An 18,768-nucleotide genomic window follows, 5' to 3' on the forward strand; every position below is an offset into this window, starting at 1 on the left:
GCAGATGTGGGACAGGTCTTATGCTCCCAGTTCCCCTCCCTCCCTGCAACACAGTATTTAGACGGAAGAGGGCACTCGCATCACTGCATTCTTTTCCAGTCTCTGCCTTTTGCTGAGACCATCTGCCTGCATCACATACATGCACCCCTTCATGTGAGCTGTTCACTGTGTATCTTTTTAGCAGAAAGCAGCTTAAGATAAGAAATACCAGGTAGTCCATCACTTACCAAGGCCAGCTTGGATCAAGTTGAGATTCACATGTCAAAGCCTTGGCCCTGACACCCATTTTGATATGAAATTTTGTTCTCTTGTAGAAGTTAAAGGATAACTTCTCCAAATTTTAAAAGAAGGGTTTAATTAATTTTAAAGGCCAGAGGAGGGACTAACTGGCTTTCTGAGACAATGGCCATGCCTCATCTGACCACCAGAGGGCGGCCTCTTTCCAGCTTGCTGCTTCCCAGCCCAAAGGTTCTGTATCCTCACGTCATCACTACAAAAATTAGAGACCCATCCAAGCCAAGAGCACAAGGAGGACTGTGGGGGAGAGAGTATTACAACTAAGGACAAGAAACTAGGGATAAATCTAGTGCCATTGAGTGCAACAGCCCCACTGAGCGCTAGTGAAGCAGTCTGAATCCCCGTCCCACCTGTGGAACACAGAGACACGCCTGATGCTGCTCACAGGACCAGGGACTCACTCCTCATCTCTGAGTGCGTCTCCCGAAGGCCCAGCCTGTCTCACCTCCACAGTCAGTCTTGCAAGAAGGCACATGTCTATGTCCTTAACCCAGAGACCGAGCTAGGTCAGGTTTAAACAGACCTTTGTGTCTAGGCCTGCCTTTGCAAACCAAAAACCAGGGCAGACCGTAGGGCCAACTCCTGGGTTCCACAGGTCTAAGAGTTGGAAGAAAGTAGTGAAATGACAGAAAATGGTTAGCCTCTGTTCCATCCCCAGTAAATCTGCTTACCACTCACTAACCTCCACCCTGCAGTGAAACATTCCTTGGCAATAAAGAAATCATCACAACAGGATATACCTTTTAGATTTTTATTAGTAGTACTCTCTGAAGAATCAAAATAGTTAGCAAATTACTTTAGATTCATCAAGACTGTATATCCTTTGTGTTTAGATCTTTAATGATGTACAACATAATACAAAACAAACCAAAGAGACTGATTTCTATGACTAGGTGTTATCTGTTGTGTCGTCCTAGAGCAGGGGCTGGAGGGAGAGGCTGTTCTCCAGGGAGAACTGAGGTGGAGTTAGTGCTGGGGGACTAAATCATGGCCTGCTTTCTCCCCGCTTGATGTGCTGGGAAGGGACCAATGATTCCTTAAACTGACAACTGCTTCCTAGAGTAGGGGACTCTAAAATCCTGGGTAGCAGAAGATTGTAGTCCAAACCAGGCCAAAAGAAACAGGCTGGGGCAGGGAAGTGTGGTAAGTGCCTGGCAGAAAAGGCAAACTCAGGGCCCCAGGGGGTAAAGGGCATTCTCTGCACCTCAGAGACATTGCAGAACCAGTGTCACAGTAAGTGACATTGTTAAAAAGGGAAGGAAACAAACCCTGGAAGAACCTTTCAATTGCACTCAACCTGGATTAGAGGTCAGCCCACTCTTGCGGACGAGGGAACATCTAGCCCCGAAGCAGCACTGAGTCTGGCCCCACCACCTCCTCCTCCCCAGCTCCTTTTGGCAGCGGGGCCAGGTTTTGGCTGAAGCCATACAGATCCCAAAAAGACCAGAGAAGTCAATCTGGAGGGCCAAGGCGGGAAGGACACTTCTCAGGATACAAATACTTTTAATATGGAAGGAGCCAGGACAGTTCTGGGGGCATGTGCATGCCCAAATCTTACCCACTCTCTCCCCAGCTCAGGACCTAAGCTTGTAGAGACTTGGCAAGCACAGTCTCCACACCTGACCTTCCACCCCCAAAAGGAAATCCGGAAGTGCGCCCCTTCCCCTTCCCCATGGGGGCTCCTCAGGGCCTCCTGCAGGGGTGGCTCTGGCAGGGCCTAGGCAGGGCCTCGTCTCAGCTGGCTCCCGCCCGCGCCATGAGGTCTTCCAGAGCATTGTCCTGGTCGTTGTTGTGTAATAGCAGAACTTCCTTAATATCTTTCAGTTCAAAGCCCATTTCCTTAAATTTGCTCATCAGCTGAAGAAACTCCATCATCTAAAGAAAAGAGAATACAGATTCAAGAAAAGGTTCTGGCCACATAGCACAGTGGTGAAATCCATGCATGAGGGGCTGCTTGGGAGGGCATCCCTGCCGGAGCCCCTCAGGTCCCCGAGCAAACAGAGGAGGGCTGATGCCACAGCCAGTCATCCTTCAGGAGCCACGCCCAGGCCCCAAACCTTACTGACCTTCCTTCAGGTCCCACCATCCACATCCACGTTCCCACCCAGCCTAGGCAAAATGACTAGCCATCTCCCCCATCATCCGAAAGTACAGCTTTTGCCCAGGTCGTTTTTTTCCATCCCTTCCCTGGGACAGACGGTCTTCAACTTGGTACTTCACCTGAGCCAAACATCCACATGCCTGTCTGGACACGGGAAGTTCTTGCTCCAACTAGTTCTGCCTACAGCCACTGGGAGGGATGAAGGTGTGGAACAGGAGTGCCCCCAGGACATACTGCTTTGCCCCTTCTTTCCAGAGGGTTCCCTGGAGCTTACCTTTTCCTCTGAACACTGCTGCATTTCCAGAGCCTCTTCCACCAAAAGAGGGTCGAAGCCCTTCTCACAGAGCTGTCCGTGTGCAAAGAGATAGTCGAGAATCTAAGAAAACAGAAAGGGTTAAGCACGGACTGCCACTGTTTCTGTGCTTCCCAAAAGTCTCACACCAATCCACACATCTGCTCCCCGCCTTGACTGTTACATCCTGGATAGGACTTGACGTTGTACCTTGAACTGTGTCCAACACAGCCGGACCTCAGTGACTATTTGCTGATAGACACACCCTTCTAAATATGCACTGACAGTCTTCAAAGGAGTTCCTGTCAGCTGACTCATCTCCCAACTGATGTCAGCTCCACAGCCTGGGCAGGGTACTCTCCTAAGAAACCATCCGAGTCAGAAAGGGCCCCCAAGGCTCGGAGCTCCAGTACCCTGGATCAGAACTGCCTGGGTGCTTCTGACGGGACGGACATTTATGGAAGAAGACGTCTGACCATACCGCAAGCCTATTCTGCCACTGTCTCAGGAGAAGCAGAGAAGGGGGGTAAGTGGGTAGTCCTTAATTCCAGTACGCCCAAGTCTGTCCCTCAGCCTAGGTCCTAGAGCAGCCCCCAGAGCAGAAGCACTGCTGGAAACCCCCAACAAAGCCCCCGAGTCCTGCCGCCCTCCCTCATCACAGGAAAAGAATGGCGCTGAGAATCTTCGGGACTCTAGGACAGACGCAGGGCGCTTCCAGCTCCGAGATCTGGGACCCCTCTCCTACCCTGGCCCTGTGGCTGACTAACCGCTCACCTGCTCAATATTCTCTCCTTTCTTCTTCATGGCTCTCAAGACACACTCATATGAGTAGCCCATGTTGACCACTGTCTCCACACAGTGCCGCTCACTGGGGGACAGCGCCTGCAGTTCAGAGTAAGCCTGGGGACAGCTGGGAGTGTTGGGCACTTGTGACACTGAGAAATTAGGAGGTGTGACCTGGTGGCAGAGAAACAAAGGATTAAGGCAAGAATACAGACCCAGGCCCCAGAAGACAAGTCACTGAGGTGGCCTGATCCAGGGGTTTATCAATCCTGACCAAATCAAACCTCCAGTCAAGTAACCTGCCTGCAAGAAAGGGCCAGATCTCTGGCCAGACATCCTAAGGAAGAACTCTTTGTTCTTTCCCTCTTTGGGGTAGGGGAGCTCCAGCCGAGGGACAGAGAAGTTGGGAAGACACCTGCCAAGTGTGGCTGTCCTCTGACCTCATCCCACCTTGCAGAGTGAGGAAGCACCATGGAAGCACGTGCCTCTTCCTGCCCAAACCCCCTGGGTTTGTAGTGGAGGAAGAAGTTCTGAAACCTGCCTCTGGGCAGCACCTTGCTGGCTGCTAAGACCTCTCTCCAGGGCTCCACGATCCCTTTCCTAAACTGCCGTATCTGAGTACTAGAGGGATCATTCATCTCAAACCCCCTCACTCCAAAACTAACTGTCCCAGTAACCATGTCCATCACGTCCCAGCGTCCGTCGTCACATCTGTCACTGGGCTGGGCAGACGGCCAGCTCAGGGCTCCCATGCTCGGGGCACTGCCCTTTTCCCCACACCCTGTGCTGTGCTTTGATTCCCCGCAACAGCTACTGTCCAGAGGCAGGCTGAAGACGGCCACCCCTCCCGGCGGTACCCTCAAGGACTGGACATGGTCCCCAGGGCCCAGCGTCCACTGCCCTGGCTACAGGCAGCCTACTCCCACCACCGGCCCCCAGCCTGACTGGACAGATTCTCAGACTTAAACCCCACCACCACTGCTGATAATAATCAGCCCCAAGGCAAAAAGGCAGCTCACTCCCAGGCCGAAGGACAGAATCACCATGGGAAAAGCTCTCTGACAACTTGGCTCATCTCCCGAGAACCAGGAAAAATCATCCAAGAAAATTTTATTTAACCCTCTCCTTTTTTGGGGGGTGGGGGAGAGGAAGGGAGGAGGAAAGGAGCCTGCTTATCCTAGAAGCATGTTCAAAATTCTATAGCTATAACCAGATGCTCTCTTCCAAGTCAGCTGGGGGAAGCCAAGAAGATTCCACAGGCCTCAACGCCCACAGCGTCTGCTGAGCCCTCTCACCAGAGCACACTCCAGGCAGTGCAGTCCTGGGACTCAGCCATCAGTGACAAAACACGACAGGGCACGGGAACCGGGGCACACAGCCTGGCCACTCTGCAGGCCCTGAGACTCCCTGTCTTTTTAGGGCCGGGCTCTGCTGGGCCTGAAAACACCAGTACCCAAACAGCATCTTGTTCCCATTGCTGGCACAGTACTTATCACACAAGAAGGAGGCCCCAGACGTCGGGTACATGTCACAGGCAGTTCTGAATGCTCGCAGCCTGGCTCTGAGCTTGAAACTTACGTGGCCCTGATATGTGTGTGTGCGCTCAGTGGCTCAGTCATCATTGACTCTCTGCGACCCAAGGACTGTAGCCCGCCAGGCTTCTCTGTCCTTGGAATTTTCCAGAATGGGTTGCCATGTCCTTCTCTAAGGGATCTTCTCAACCCAGGGACTGAACCTGGATCTCCTGCGTCTCCTGCATTGGCAGGCGGATTCTTTACCACTGAGCCAGCTAGAAAGCCTGGGCCCTGATACATTGATCCTCCCTTCCAAAATCCACTAAAATGATAATAAAACTGTATTAACCTTTAAGACTAAAGAAAAAGAGGGTGTAACAGAGGACAATGTATTTCAATGAAATTTTAGAAGGTGGAATGCTAACGGAGGCAGAGTAACTGGCAGAAGCAGTGAAGTTACAAGTGGGAGATGGGAGAGTCAGTTCAGCAGGAGACCCCTGAGGAGGTTTCAGCATTTGGAAGTACCAGGTACTGTTGGGGTAAGGCAAAGTACGAAGGCAGTGATCAGCAGAAAACCCTCAGGCAGACCTTCCGCACCCCACCTTCTGCAGAGATAGAAGGTTTAGTCTAGAAAATGGGAATCAATTCCAAAAAGGACTGAAGATACCAGGCACAGCATCTGGCAGAGTGAGGTACAAGAACAGAACGGGATTAAGTAAGCCTATCTCAGTATCCTCACTTTCTTTAGCTTTCAGGCAGATTTCTTAGATATAACTTTAATAGCCCCAAGATCTTCATATGTTGATGTCTTACAGAGCTCCCTTCAAAGCCCTGGTGGCTCAGGCGGTAAAGCATCTGCCTGCAATGAGGGAGACTCAGGTTTGATCCCTGGGTCGGGACGATCCCTTGGAGAAGGAAATGGCAGCCCACCCCAGTATTCTTGCCTGAAAAATCCCATGGAAGGAGGAGCCTGGTAGGCTATAGTCCATGGGGTCGCAAAGAGTCTGTAAGGACTGAGCGACTTCATTTTCATTTTCTTCAAAGCCTTCTCTGGTGGCTCAGATGGTAAAATCTGCCTGCAATGCAGGAGACCCACGTTCGATCCCTGGGTCGGGAAGATCCCCTGGAGAAGGGAATGGCAACCCACTCCAGTATTCTTGCCTGGAGAATTCCATGGACCGAGGAGCAATGGAAGTAGAGCTACAGTCCATGGAGTCACAAAGAATCAGACACATCTGAGTGACTTTCACTTTCACTTCAAAGGCAACTAACTAGTCAATCAATCAGCAGGCACACCCCAACATATATATTCCCCCCATTTTGACTGTTTTTCTTTTAGTGACTCACTCTTAAAAGTGAATAGAAAGCCAAAGCCACGAACATAAGACCAAACCAGAAGAGGGAAAAGACAAAGCACTTGGAAATTTAAAATAAAGTAAAATTTCTATTTAAAAGATTATGAGATTTTTTAAAAAGTTATGATAGTCAAGGATACCTTTCAGATAGTAAAACATAAAGTCAAAGAGATAGAAAAGAGAGCAAATCCGAAAAACAGCCAAGGAGGTCCAACATCCAGTTGGACCAAGAAGAACAGAGAAAACAGAAAAGTATAATACCAAAAACAAGCAAACCACAACAACCAGATTTTGAAAACTGAGCTGAGCCTTTGCTTGAAAGGATCGAGGAGGGTCAAGCACAGTAAGTGAAGAAAGCCCATCACTGGTAAATGTCAAATCTCCAGAAATGAAAAAAAGGATCCCAAAAGCTTGTTGGAGTAGGGGAAGAAATCCAAATGGCACAGTACTGCCAGAAATCAGAGATGCTTGTACTTCCATCTGAGAGCTTTCTGTTTTTAATCTTTGTTTATGGCTGCAGGGGGTTTTCACCGCGGTGTGCGCACGTTTCTCTAGGTGCCTCCAGCGGGGGCTGCTCTCTAGCTGTGGTGCACAGGCTTCCGTGATGGGGCTTCTTGCACTGCGGAGCTCTAGGTGTGCAGGCTTCAGGAGCTGCGGCCCCGGGGCTCCAGAGCACAGCTCTGGCACAGAGGCCTAGCTACTCCGAGGCATGTGGAATCTTCCCGACCAGGGACCGAACTCAGTCCCCTGTGCTGGCAGGCAAATTCTTAACCAGTGGACCACCAGGGAAGTCCCTGAAAGTTTTTTTGTTTTTAAGCGAGTAATGTCTTAAAATTTTTTAAGGAAAATGATCTTCAACTAAGAAATCTAAATTGAACCAAACTATTATTCACACATGAGGATAAAATTTAGACATTTTTGGATATTCAAGAATTCAAAAACAACAGGTTAACCAACAAAATTGAATGTATTTGAATGAGAAAATTACCACTAGGTCTTTGGCACTCTTGGAGCATTTGGTTAAAACTAGCAACAGGCACAAAGAAATTACACAGAATTTTTAATGGGGCAGTTAAACTATAAGAAATAAAGGCTACCAAGAAAATCCTCATCACCACTACAGTATATACCATCCCAATCATAATATTAACTAACATTAATTGAGCCAAAATTTGTGATATAAATATGATGGAAGATACAAGAAGAAGGTGGAGGAAAGGCTAGTATAAGGGCTAAATCCTCAACTACTATAACAGGAAATATAAACCTGTCTAACAAATTTAGAAAATGCAATGTAAGCATCCAATTTAGAAATACAAAGATAAATCCCAGTATAAACAGTTTGAAGAGTTAAAAGTACCTGACTATGGGAAGCAAAACTGGAGTCAGGAAGAGGTGAGGCGGGGAACTACTCTTTTTCAATATAAGCCTCTAAATGCTACTTGGTTTCATTAAAATACTCTGATAAAAATAAATTCATTTTTTATTTTTTAAAATGTTTCATTCAGTTCTTCTCTGTGTCTTTGTTTTTGGAGGCTTCCTATTTTTTTTTTTTCCTATTTCTTTTTTGGCTGTGCCACATGACTTATGGGATCTTAGTCCTGTCCAGGAGTGGAACCCAGGGCCACAGCAGTGAAAGTGTGGATTCCTAACCACTGGACAGGCAAGTCCTCTCCTTTTTTTAATCTAGAGATGGAGAGTGACTCTGTAAGTATTAAAACAATGGCAACATGAGAAACGACCAAAGATTCAAGCACCAAAAAGCTAAGAGATTATATATTATCAGAAATCATTTGAAATACAATTTAAGAGCGAACTGGCACTTCTCAAGTACAAGGAAAAAGGCAAATGTTTCACTGAAGTAACTCTGACAGAGTAGAGAATATATAGCCATACCTGGAGAAAGAGAACCTGATGGCCGATGAGCCTAACCTGTGAGCAGAGCAAGGCCTCTGGCGGGGCTGAGATGCAGTGGGAAGAGACACTGATTTGGGCTAGACCAGGCAGTTCTGTGCTGGACACAGAAGAAGGGCACATCACACGACTGTTCCTCTCAAGATGATCCTATGGAGTTCTCAACTTCTAAGATTAGTTTACACAATGACACATGAAAATCTGAAAAATGAGACCCAAACACTGGGCCTGAAATAGATGACAAAAACTAAATTCCGGGAATTCCCTGGGAGTTCCCATGTGAAGGATGTATACGGCCCAGCTGACGACCATCACCCCCTACCTCCAGTCACTGTCTTGAAGAGAAGTGCTTCTCTCACCAGGAAAAGGTCCTAACTAGCAGTTTCAAAGACTCACTAAGACAGAAAGCCAGGATGGAACTAGGCTTTGCTCCCTAGGCGTAAGGGTCTCAACTTCCTTAAAAGATCACGACTCCATCTCTATTTAAAGCTACCCCCAGAGGGCAGCAAATCCCCAGTCCAGGATGAAGCAGGGACCCTCGTACCCTAAAATGGATGGGCCCAAAAGAAGCTGCACAATCAGATGTGTCAAAGAATGATGAGTGTTCTGGTTTGAGACATGCCCTCTGCAATTAGTTCACTGGCTCTGGTCTCTCAATGGTCCACTTTAACACTCTTTAAGTTAGATGGGAGTGAGCGTGGGGGATGGTGGTGGCTGAGGATCCCTAACCGTCTGGAGTGTTTTTAATTTCTCTAAAGCATACAATGAATTAGGGAGCGGAGAGGAGTATCCTGCTGACCAGAGTCCAACCACAAACCAGGGGGATTCAGGATAAGGCCCATGCTAAGAGATGTTACAGGCTTCACTGGGTACTTCAACAGTAAAGAATCCACCTGCCAATGCAGAAGACACGAGTTCCATCCCTGGGTCGGGAAGATCCCCTGGAAAAGGAAATAGCAACCCACCCCAGTATTCTTGCCTGGGAAATCGCATGGACTTCAGGAGCCTGGTGAGCTACAGTCCTTGGGGTCGCAAAGAGGCAGACATGACTGAGCAACTAAACAAAAACAAGAGATGTTTACGCACTCTACCGAGTTTCTCTGGGCCAAGGTCCATGGACATTTACAGGCAGCAGTAAGCTCTCTGACAATGGAAGCACTCACACAGAAACAAACATTTACCAAGAACGTTACTGCTGGGAACTTGCACTCTTTCTGAGGCAGGCCAAAGCTCATCTTTTCTACCAGCTAAGAGCAGGCTGATTATGGTCTCAGAGATATCCGATCAATACAGTCAGGCTTCCTGACTCTAAATACTGCCTTGATATGCTGTTATTTAAAAATCTGAACTGGTGTAACAAAAGTTCTTGGGCTTCTATGACTTCTATTCTATAATACAATAACATTGTTCTGTGCTGCTGAAACAACCACATAAAGTAACCTCCCTGTATATGCAACTTCTCTGTGTGACCAAATCAGATTTCCTTCAAGGTGATACAGTTCAGCTCAGTCGCTGAGTCGTGTCCAACTCTTTGCGACCCCATGAACTGTAGCACACCAGGCCTCCCTGTCCATCGGCAACTCCCAGAGCTTGCTCAAACTCATGTCCATCGAGTCGGTGATGCCATCCAACCATCTCATCCTGTGTTGTTCCCTTCTCCTCCTGCCTTCAGTCTTTCCCAGTATCAGCGTCTTTTCCAACGAGTCAGTTCTTCACATGAGGTGGCCAAACTCAAGATGACACAAGTTACAATTTTTTCTATCAATCCACCCTTCAACACTAAATCTGTTCCAATCTTCCCCTCTCCCTCCTTTGGAGAAAACTGCATCATTCTTAGTAGTAAGCCAAAAAAAAGTAATTGCAGTATTAAAATCCACAGGTTTAAAAATGGCAAACTTCCAATACCAATTTCAGCCTTTGGCTCAAACTTCCCATTACTAAAGTACCACCTAGTCTGAAGAAACATAACCCCAAATCAGTCAAACACACAGGAGCCAGCTTCAGGGCAGAATGAGATGGGAGGAGGGAGGAGAGGGAAGTAGGGAGAAGATAAAATAAGGAGTACCAAGCAAGTGTAAAAAAAAATTAAGAAAGTCAACAGGAAAAAGTAAAAAAGCACAAAGAGAGCAAACCTTTAAAAAATGCAAACACAAGACATGGCAGCATGGGAAAAAAACAAACTGATTAGGCAGGAAAACATCATTCACATGCTACCCATTATCTTTTTGAAGGAAAAGATTAAAAAGATACAGGGAGGAAAAAATCATTACCAGGTTAGGTGCAAAGCTAATCATCTCTGTCCTCAGAAAAATACTCAGAACTACATGTACTTAATGTAATCAAGGTCACTTTGGTCATGCCCCATCCTTCCCTAAATCCTGAAAAGAAGAATGTGAGGGTGGCAACTGCTGGGTAGGATTTAGAAATCTGTGGCGCTGAGACGCAGGGGATTTAAAAGGCTTACCGTGGGACGCGTATTTGGAGGTGCTGATTCCTCTGTGCACACAGACAAGACAGACAGGGAAGGCGTCTGGGGAGGGGTCAGGGTTGGCACCTCTGCGCCACTGTCCAAGTTCAAAGCTGAAAGCCCAAGGGTAGGATGCCCATTGAGCTCACTGGCATTGCTTTGGGTGGAAGGCTTTAGGGAATTCCGGAACGTGCCACTGCGGAGGCAGGATGTGCTATGGAAAGTGCTTGCCATCTTGGGTGTCTTCTGACTGCTGTCATCAGAGTCAAGTTTGGGGAAGGACAAGGACTTGATATTGCTTACTGCAGGAATGGGGGGCAGGGACACTTTGGAAGACAGCGACATCTTTTCACAGCTACCCAGCTGTGGTAAGGTTACAAAGCCATTGGGTTTATGAAGAGGCTTGAAATCTAGGGTGGCCCGCTCCAGAGAGGCCAGGACCTCCTCCTCCTGTAACACAGACCCAGAGCCGCCTCGAGGCAAGTTACTGTCCAACAACTGGGCCATAATGGGTCCACTGGTTCCCACCAGAATGTTTCTCAGCTCTTCCTTCTCATCAATAGTTTTTAACTCCAGATTATCAAATGGGTCTTCTTCACACTCGAAGTCAGCAGGATTGAAGTCCGCCTTCGTGTGGGGCGGGCTGAGGACCTTCTGCTTCGCGGCGCTGCTGCTGACCCGGGTCGGGGTGAGGATGCTGTTGTGCTGTAAGCTGGCGAGGATGGGGTTGATAGGAGGCGGCATGGAGGCTGCGCTGTGGGTCCTGGAGAAGCTCATTTTGCTGTCACCCTCGGGGCCACTCTGAGAATTCACTTTAGCTTCTGCTTCCTCAGCCTTGCGCTCTGCTTCCCACTGGGCTTCTTGGATCTTCTTAATGTCTTCAGCCCACTCAATGGTTTTCTTTTCCAAGGAGAAGTCATACTGCAAAGATATATCAGAAAAAGGTGTGAACCCAGGTGGCCATCCCTCCCCCACCGAATTCACCTTCTTCCTCACCTTGGCACAAGGGAACTGGACAAGGCGGCATTTAAGGTGCACGGGGGGATCCCACCTCAGGAAACCCAAGACTTCCTAAGCTTGTAAGATTTCATCAGACTTTGCTCCCTGGTTACACACAGAACTTATTGAGGAAGGCCTCCCACCATCTCTAACCATATACCCAGGTCATATGTACCTTGCTGCTTCCTTGCTCCTCTCCCCTCAGGCCCTTTCTCTTCCTAGAGTTCTTCACTGGAGGCTCCGGCAGAACTCAGCCAGCTCCTCTGTGAGGCTCTCCTGATGGCCCGTTCCTTCCTCTGAACTCTTACAGTGTTTGTCTCTACCATGTGATGCTGAGCACGTGTGACCACATGGAGCTTTAATCTTTCTCTAAAACATTTCCCGAACATTGTCACAAGCCTCTTGTGGGCAGCAACTGGGCTTCAGACCCTCTTAAGATCTCTGTTATCTAACACAATGTCCTATGTGCTCAATACTAACAACAGGCCCTAGTATTTAAGAAGCACTTACAAGGTGCCATGCATGATTCTAAGCACTTTTTATGTATTAGTTCTCTAGATTTCTCAACATTACAACAGCTATGCTCAAGGTCATGATGCTGCTAAGTGGTTGAGCCTGGATCTGAACCCAGGCAGTGACAATATATTCTATGCTCTAAACCACTAACAAATTACAATGAACAAATTGTACTCTAACTGTAGGAAAAGTGCTTATTAAGAAATCTAGACATATTCAAATTAAGATTTTTATAGCGCAAACTCAACAAAAACAAACCACCTCATAAAAATATGGCCAGAGGATCTGAGTAGAATCTTCCAAAGAAGCCATACAGATGGACAGAGGCACATGAAAAGATGTTCAGTATCACTAATTATTAGGGAAATGCAAATCAAAACTACAATAAGGTATCACCTCACGCCCCTTAAAATGTCTACTATCAAAAAGGCAAGAAATAGCAAGTGCTGGAGAGAACATGGGGAAAAAGGGACCTTCATACATATTGTTGGTGGGAGCGTAAACTGGCACAGCCACTGTGGAAAACAATATGGAAACTTCTCAAAAGAATTACCATATGATCCAGCAATTCCACTTCTGGGTATTTATCCAAAGAAGACACAAAGACCAATTCAAAAAGATATAGGCACTCCTGTGTTCATCACTATTCACAATACCAAGACACAGATACAATCTACATGCCCATCAATGGATAAATGGATAAAGATGATGTGGGGGAGGGGTGTGTGTTTATGTATGTACATATGTGTGTGCAACACACACACACACAAACACAAACAACATGAAATTAAAGAAAGATGAAATTCTGTCATTTGCAACAACACGGACAGATCTTGATGACATTATACTAAGTGAAGTAAGTCAGAAAGTGAAAGATAAACACTGCATGATTCCACATGTATACACACACAAGCATACAAAACAAGAACACAGAGAGAAAACAGGTCAGTTATGAGCCGAGGGACAAAAATTGAGTAAAGAAGATCAGCAGTGTAGTGAGAGATGGAAATGAAATTCTGGTGGTAAGGGTGCTACAGTGTATACCTGTCAAAACATAATGCTATATACATGAAACTTCCACAATGTTACAAATCACTGTTACCTCAATTTTCTAAAAAAAAGATTTTACAGTATAAACTGCACAAAAATTCACTTCGAGGTTCCTTCATAGCTTTAAGCATTGTTCAGTCACTAGGTCGTGTCTGACTCTTTGTAACCCCATGGACTACAGTACACCAGGTTTCCCTGTCCTTCACTATCTCCCAGAATTTGTCAAATTCATGTTTGTTGAGTGGGTGACACCATCAAACCATCTCCTCCTCTGTCACCCTCTTCTCCTCCTGCCTTCAATCTTTCTCTCCCAGCATGAGGGTCTTTTCCAAAGAGTCGGCTCTTTGCAGCAGGTGGCCAAAGTACTGGCGCTTCAGCTTCAGCTATCAGTTCTTCGAATGAATATTCAAGATGGATTTCCTCTAGGATTGACTGGTTTTATCTCCCTGCTGTCCAAGGTACTCTCAAGAGTTTCAGCACTACAATTCAAAAGCATCAATTCTTCAGCACTCAGCCTTCTTTATGGTCCAACTCTTATATCCACACCTGACTTGGAAAAACCACAGCTTTGACTATACAGACCTTTGTCAGCAAAGTGATGTCTCTGCTTTTTCATATGCAGTCTAGGTGGGTCATAGCTTTTCTTCTAAGGAGCGTCTTTTAATTTCATGGCTGCAGTCACTGTCCACAGTGATTTTGGAGCCCAAGAAAATAAAAATTGTCACTGTTTCCACTTGCAGCTTCAAGTATAGATCAATTTATAAAAATTTCATTTGTATACTTGGAAAAAATTACCTATTAAACAAAATTCACCTAGAACAGGAGTAAAAACCTCTGGTGTTCACCCTAAGGCAACAAAGCTGAACAGTGTGTCTGGAGACACAGTGAGAGTAAAGAGGAGAAAGAGAGAGGAAAGAGGCCTACCATGACGAGTCTCAGAGCAGAAAACACACAGTAGAAGAAAGTAGTTTCATCCCTAAACCTTTCAGCTGCAACCACCACAAGAGGAGCCTGGAAACGCACATGTCCAGAAGTTCATTTACACACTCCTGAGTCAGTTACTGAGCCTCAGAAAAACACTTGGGGTATCACAGGGCTTCCTTTCTACCTCTAACGGAACAGTGAGAAAACAGCACTGGCCAAAGGTTGATGCTTCTAACTAGGGAGGAAATCCAATTGTGCAACTGGTTTCCCCCACCAAAAACAGGTGTGACCAACTTCCCACTGCCTGTAAACACAGGTCTCTGAAGTTTTACTCCCAAAAGCAACTGGAAATTTCTTCCCTCTGTAATAAAACCTTGAGATTTTTTTTTTAAGTTGCCAAAGTAATGTAGAATACTTGGAACATAGTTAAAAAAAAAAAAAACAGAAAAAATTAGGAGAATTATTATAGTGAAAAAGAATGTGATTTTTGAGTGTGCAATAATAATAACAGCATCTAATACTTATGGAGTACTAGAAATCAGAGGGAGAAGGCAACGGCAACCCACTCCAGTACTCTCGCCTGGAAAATCCCATGGACAGAGGAGCCTGGTGGGCTGCAGTCCATGGGGTCGCAAAGAGTCGGACATGACTGAGTGACTTCACTTTCACTTCTCACTTTCATGCATTGGAGAAGGAAATGGCAACCCACTCCAGTGTTCTTGCCTGGAGAATCCCAGGGACGGGGGAGCCTGGTGGGGGCCGTCTATGGGGTCACACAGAGTCGGACACAACTGAAGCGACTTAGCAGCAGCAGCAAGAATCAGAATAAGCATTATAAATGCACTATTTTACTTAATGCTTATAACAATCTTATAAGATTACACAGCTATTACATGGCAATTCCAGCCCATGAATCAGTGAACCAGAGTCTGCTCTAAGCGTGACACTAAGGGCCACCCTCCACTATGTGGCCACCACTACTGTTTCATTTTCAATGAAAACTGTCTGGGCCTGGGTGCAAGGTCTCCATATGATTTACTGACTCGCTTTGATGACTTTTAATCTGAAACCCAAGGGCAAATATGAAAAACGTACACGAAGCTTCAAGCTATCTGTTTAGGGCTCTAGGTCTGACTCCTTTCTGGATAGAGAGGGAGCAGAACAAACACCACAGCCCAACCTCCTCCCGGAGAGCGGAGGCAGTCAAAGTTTAAGGGAGCTATCTGCAGTTAGAGAACAAAAACACTTCAGCTAGCCCACACAGGAACGGAGCTTGGAGCCTTGATCTCCTCTTTTGTCATTAGTGGGCACTGTGAGTATGGCAGGCAAAGAACCAGGCACTCCTTAGGGCTTCACGCAGATCAAACAGAAAATTCCTAGTAAAGCCTACAGCGGCAACAAATGTGGGATTCTAAACACATTTTCTGAATGATTCAATGAGGCAGTGAATAATATGAGAACTACTGAAATAAAATGCAGGCGTTATTTAACTCATGTTGCTAATAATGTCCTGCACACGGGGTACTATTTACTGAGTATTTGTTGCTGCCGATAAAAAAGCCACCAGGCAAACAGAACAAGGTGAAACTTCATACGGGAAACTGCCGTCTCTTCTGGCCCAACAAATTCTCCATACCAAAGGAGGATCAGTTCAGTATACAAAAACAGGTAAGATATTCAACGTTACCTGAAACTAGGGAAACGCACATCAAAACCACCATAAAAGAGGGACTCCCCTAGCAGTCTGGTGGTTAAGACGCACTGCTTCCACTGCAGGGGATGCAGGTTTGATGCCAGGTCAGCAAACTAGGCCCACATGCCACATCATGAGGCCAAAAAGAAGAAAAAAAAACCATGAAGCCACTGCACACCCATAAGGATGTACATAACCAAAAAGACAGATGATAACAAAAGTTGGCAAGGATATGCAGAAACTGGAAACTTCATGCAGTGTAGGAAGGATTATAAACTGGTATGGCCACTTTGGAAAACAGTCTGGCAATTTCTCAAAAGGTAAAACACAGTTAATATATGATCCAGCAATTCCTCTCCTATGTGCAAACCCAAGAAAACTGAAAGCATTTGGGTCTGCACAAAAACCTGTATACAAACATTCACAGCAGTATTGTTCCTAAAAGCCAAGAAACTGTAAACCGTCAAAGATGTCTATCAACTGTGGACTTCCCTGGAGCTCCAATGGTTAAGACTCCTAGCTTCCACTGCAGGGGACACAGGTTCAACACCTGGTCAGGGAACTAAGATCCCACATGCCACTCAGTACAACCAAAAAAAAAAGTTTATCACCTGATGAATGAATAAACAAACGGTGGTATATCAACACAATGGAATTATTCAGCTAAAAAATCAACGGGTAAAACTTGAAAACATCATGTTACATAAAATAAACCTATCACATACGTATTTATACACTGTCATATATAAAAGACTAAATATTGTATTACTCCATTTATATGATATTCCAGAATAGACAAATTCATGAAGACAGAAAGCAGATTTAGTGGTTGCCAGGGTTTGATGGGAGGGGGAAATAGGGAGTGACTACTAATATACACTGGATTTCTTTTCAGGGTGATAAAAATGTTCTGGAATTAGATGGTGGTAATGGACATGAGCTTGCGTAAACTCCGGGAGTTGGTGATGGACAGGGAGGCCTGGCGTGCTGCGATTCATGGGGTCGCAGAGTCGGACACGACTGAGCGACTGAACTGAACTGAATGGTTATACAACTCCAAATATAATAATAAAAAGACTCCACTCATTTGCATACCTTAAAAGGGAAAATTCTGTGGTATGTGAATTATTAATCAATAAAGCTATTATTTAAAAATGTAACAAGTTCTCCCACTATGATTACTCCCTACTAAAGACCAGAAGAAAAAAACGAAGTTTTTATTACTGTTTTTTGGCTGTGCCATGCCACTTGTAGGATCTTAGTTCCCCAACCAGGGATGGAACCCAGGTGCTCAGCAGTGAAAGCACAGAACAATAATAACCACTGGATCGCCAGGGAATTCCCAAGTCTTTTTTTCTCCCAAAGAACACACTTTAGCGTAACATGGTAATGCTTCAGTAAATTCCCCGTCTTTGCCAAGAAGTTGTATTTTAAAAATCTAAAGTCACAGAAGTAAGTATCTGGGTGAGTGGTGTACCCTTCTGTTTTTCCATGTAAATTCTCTAAACTGTAAGCTCCTGAGGACAGTGGAAGGCATCTGTCTATCCTGAGCCACAGCAGAGTGTCCCTCAAAGGCAGGCATTCAGCAAGTGTAGGAAGTCACATAGCATGCGGGCATTTGCTGCTTTCAAGGTATAATTTTATACACTTATATATAACTGAGCTTTAGAGATGCAAGGACTGAAAAAGAAGCTATTGCAGGAATGGCATTTAAGCACAGTCTAGAAGAATAGATTTTTAACAGGCAGACCACTTTCAGTATAATGAGAAAGAGGAGACGATTTCGAGCGGATATAAGCACTCATGAGAAAAGCGTAATAGAGACAAGCAGTGCATGTAGTACATCCGACAAACCGCCAGTGTCCTGGTTTGGAGCGAGTGTGGGGGAGGTGATAAGCTAGGGTACTCGACCATAACCTTATGTTGAGACTTGATTCAGTAAGGGTTGGTGAATCATTGGAAGTTCTTATATTCAGGAATATTATTCTAGAAACAATATGAAAAATAGAAGGAGAATTCTGTAAACTCCTCTGTAAGCAGAGGAGCCCATTAAAGAGACTACGGAAATAGCCCAGGTGAAAAACTAAAGTAAGGATAAACTAAATGGCAAAGGGGCGACACAGCAGAGAGAAAATATCACGGAACTTGAGGGACCAAGAAGGTAATGAGCACACTCATCAGAGAAGGAAAGAGGAGCAGCAAGTCAGGTGAGCAATAGGAATTTGTGTTGGGCAAGGTACAGAACCCCAGGAACATACAAACTAACAGAGTATACAAGATCTGTAAAAGATATATAAACACATACGGAGGTGTTGGGGGGGTTGGGCACATGTGCATGCCTGTGTGTGAGAGACAATGGGAGCCAAGCAATAACAGGAGCTATCAGAAACATAAATAAGAGAAGGTTTTTTTTTTTCTATTGCACTATACATCAAATTCTTACTCCTTAAAATTTTAAATGTACTAAACTTTAACTAAAAATAACCACTTACCTGTACTTCTCTGACAACCTGCAAACAATCAGGCAAGGAGAAGCCAATAGGAAGACCAACTTTAGCTGGTGTTTTGAATTTGTCTCCTATCTTAAATGGGACATCATCAAGGTAACTGAAAGTCCCTACAATCAAAAATAAAGTAGAAAATATCAGCAAAGAACTTATTATTTGTTTTTGTATAATCTTATGTCTAGGATACAACATTAATTTATGCTATCCTAAGACTAGAAGTTACAGAGTTCCTTCTCTGACTGCTTACCTTCTTCTGACCCTAGATCTCTAAGGAAGAACTCCCACTTGAGGCTACTTGATTTTACTTTGGTTGGGAAGATCCCCTGGAGGAGGGCATGGCAACCTACTCGTTTTCT

The 18,768-nt window shown here is 45.6% G+C and overlaps 1 protein-coding gene across 4 annotated transcripts in view; it reads right to left on the reverse strand.

Moving 5' to 3' along the window:
* Positions 1–1,034: 1,034 nt before the first annotated feature.
* UBAP1 (ubiquitin associated protein 1) overlaps positions 1,035–18,768 on the reverse strand; it is a 67,150-nt gene continuing 49,416 nt past the window's right edge. For 3 of the 4 annotated variants that reach the window (XM_043927302.1, XM_043927303.1, XM_043927304.1), the window contains exons 3-7: positions 18,398–18,522; positions 10,721–11,644; positions 3,465–3,647; positions 2,673–2,774; positions 1,035–2,172 (exon numbers count right to left, since the gene is read on the reverse strand). In XM_043927302.1, coding sequence (XP_043783237.1) covers positions 2,032–2,172; positions 2,673–2,774; positions 3,465–3,647; positions 10,721–11,644; positions 18,398–18,522 — 1,475 coding nt within the window. In that variant the 3' untranslated portion in view covers positions 1,035–2,031. The remainder of the gene's footprint in view (positions 2,173–2,672; positions 2,775–3,464; positions 3,648–10,720; positions 11,645–18,397; positions 18,523–18,768) is intronic. The other variant, XM_043927305.1, reaches the window with a different exon arrangement.

The sequence above is a fragment of the Cervus elaphus genome, chromosome 16, assembly GCF_910594005.1.
Source record: "Cervus elaphus chromosome 16, mCerEla1.1, whole genome shotgun sequence".
Lineage (NCBI taxonomy): Eukaryota > Metazoa > Chordata > Mammalia > Artiodactyla > Cervidae > Cervus > Cervus elaphus.